Source organism: Onychostruthus taczanowskii, unplaced genomic scaffold (genome assembly GCF_017590055.1).
Source record: "Onychostruthus taczanowskii isolate IOZ18803 unplaced genomic scaffold, ASM1759005v1 scaffold25, whole genome shotgun sequence".
NCBI lineage: Eukaryota > Metazoa > Chordata > Aves > Passeriformes > Passeridae > Onychostruthus > Onychostruthus taczanowskii.
Genome location: NW_024499796.1, coordinates 1,578,132 through 1,579,931, shown reverse-complemented (window position 1 = coordinate 1,579,931; position 1,800 = coordinate 1,578,132). Strand labels below are relative to the sequence as shown.

Here is a 1,800-nt window from a genome sequence, read left to right as displayed (position 1 = left end):
CGGAGGTGCGCCGGGGCCGCCCCGCTCCGCTCCGGGCCGGGGTCAGCGCTCCGCCCCAGCTGCGCGGGATAGGGCCCCGGGGCTGCCGGACAGCGGCGGGACCCGGGCACGGTGATGTGACCTGAGGTGGTGCCGCATCCCCGGGATGGGAACCGGCCGGGCCTCGCCGCCCGTATCTCCCTCCCCTCACACGGCAGATCCCCGGCCCGGGACACGAGCCGTGGTGACGGACACAGAATCCCAAAACACACAAAACACCCATATGTGCCCATTCCCTCATCCCGGACTGGTCCGTCTGGTGCCAGCCGAGGACAGGATCGATAAACGCTTTTCGGGGTCACCCTTGGGCTGTCCGCCGTCATCGCAGGCAGAGCAGGTGCCTGTGCAGGAACAGGGAACCAGCCCCCGACTCTGGAGCAGTGTCTGTGGTATCCGGACCGTCAGAGGGGTGTTTTAGGGAGAGATCTGATGGACACAAGTGAAGTTTTCCATGGCACATGGCAGCAGAGCGGGAGAACACTTTTCCCATTTTGCTGTTCTTTGCTGCTCCGGAAGGTCGTGGATTCTTCCCTCTCTGGAGACATCCCAAACCCACCTGAAAGCGTTCCTGTGTCACCTGCTCCGGGTGACCCTGTCTAGGCAGGGGGCCGGACTGGACGATCTCCAGTGGTTCCGTCCAACCCCAGCTATTCTGTGATTCAGTGATTCATTGGCAGCCACTTGTTGGACACAAAAGTGCCGCCGCGGCGTTATTTCCAGTCAGCGCCTGTTATCAGCCGCCCGCAGGTGTCTTTGGGAAGTGTGTGCAATCAGGAAACGATCCCTCGGCAGCGCAGCACTTCCCACGCCTCCCAAAGCCTGGCCTGGGAGACTCGGGGAACACGGCACGCCGTGACATAAAATTACCTTTGGGCAGGACTCGGGGAGGTCCCCGAGCCGCGCCCAGCACGGGCGGCTGCCCCCGCCGGGAGCCGAAAGCGCAGGTGTGTTTACGGGAGCAGCTCCGGATCCTGCTGATAAGGCTCCTACCTTTGCGCTCCCGAGCCACAACAGAGCAATCGCACCCTCTTCAAACGAGACCTGGAAATGATACCACTGGAAATAGCTTTTATTGCCGCAGCTGCCCGTGCCGGGTGTGTGCCCCGCGGAGCCGCTGCTGCGAAGCGGCGCTCTGGGGAGGAGGCAGCTCCGCGCCGTTCACCTCAAATAACTCCGGGGCGATGTGAGGCTCACGCATGACCTGCCGTACTCCCGCAAGCACAGGTCCATCACGCTCCATCTGCCTCCAGCCCTGCCCGGGCCACAGCGGGTGCCCGGGGTTGAGGATAAAGAGCGGAGCAAGCGGGTAGAGACATTTCCCCGCCTCTGGTGACTCATGGCTCAGGCACGTCCAGAGCCAACAATGTGCCTTTGTGCTCGGAGATCTCAATGGATTTCTCTTTCGTGGTGTTGTCTCCTTGGCTTTTGAGCCTGTGTAAAGCCCGTAAATCCTGAAATAATGAATCCCACACAGTTCTGCTGCACCTGGCGCAAAGAAAACGCCTCCTTTTGTGGACATTGAACCTGACATCTGCTAGTTTCACTGCATGCTCGCCTGCCTTTAGAACAAAACAATGAATCCAACATTATTCATCCCCTCCCCTGCCAGTCAGGATTTGAGAGCCTTCTATCATTTCTGTCAACTGCTCCAAGCCTCGGCTGAGTCAGTGGAACAGTGTCAAGGGCTGGGCAGTGAAATTTGGCCGGCAAGCAGTGCCCTGGAGCTAATCCCCCGCTCCGCTGTGTTTACACCCGCGGGGA

General features: G+C 60.4%; 1 protein-coding gene across 1 annotated transcript in view; it reads right to left on the bottom strand.

The window, feature by feature from the left end:
• TPRN (taperin) overlaps window positions 1-1,269 on the bottom strand; it is a 20,001-nt gene extending 18,732 nt beyond the window's left edge. Inside the window, exon 1 of the mRNA XM_041406689.1 lies at window positions 1,234-1,269. Coding sequence (XP_041262623.1) covers window positions 1,234-1,269 — 36 coding nt within the window. The remainder of the gene's footprint in view (window positions 1-1,233) is intronic.
• Between the last annotated feature and the right edge of the window lie 531 nt (window positions 1,270-1,800).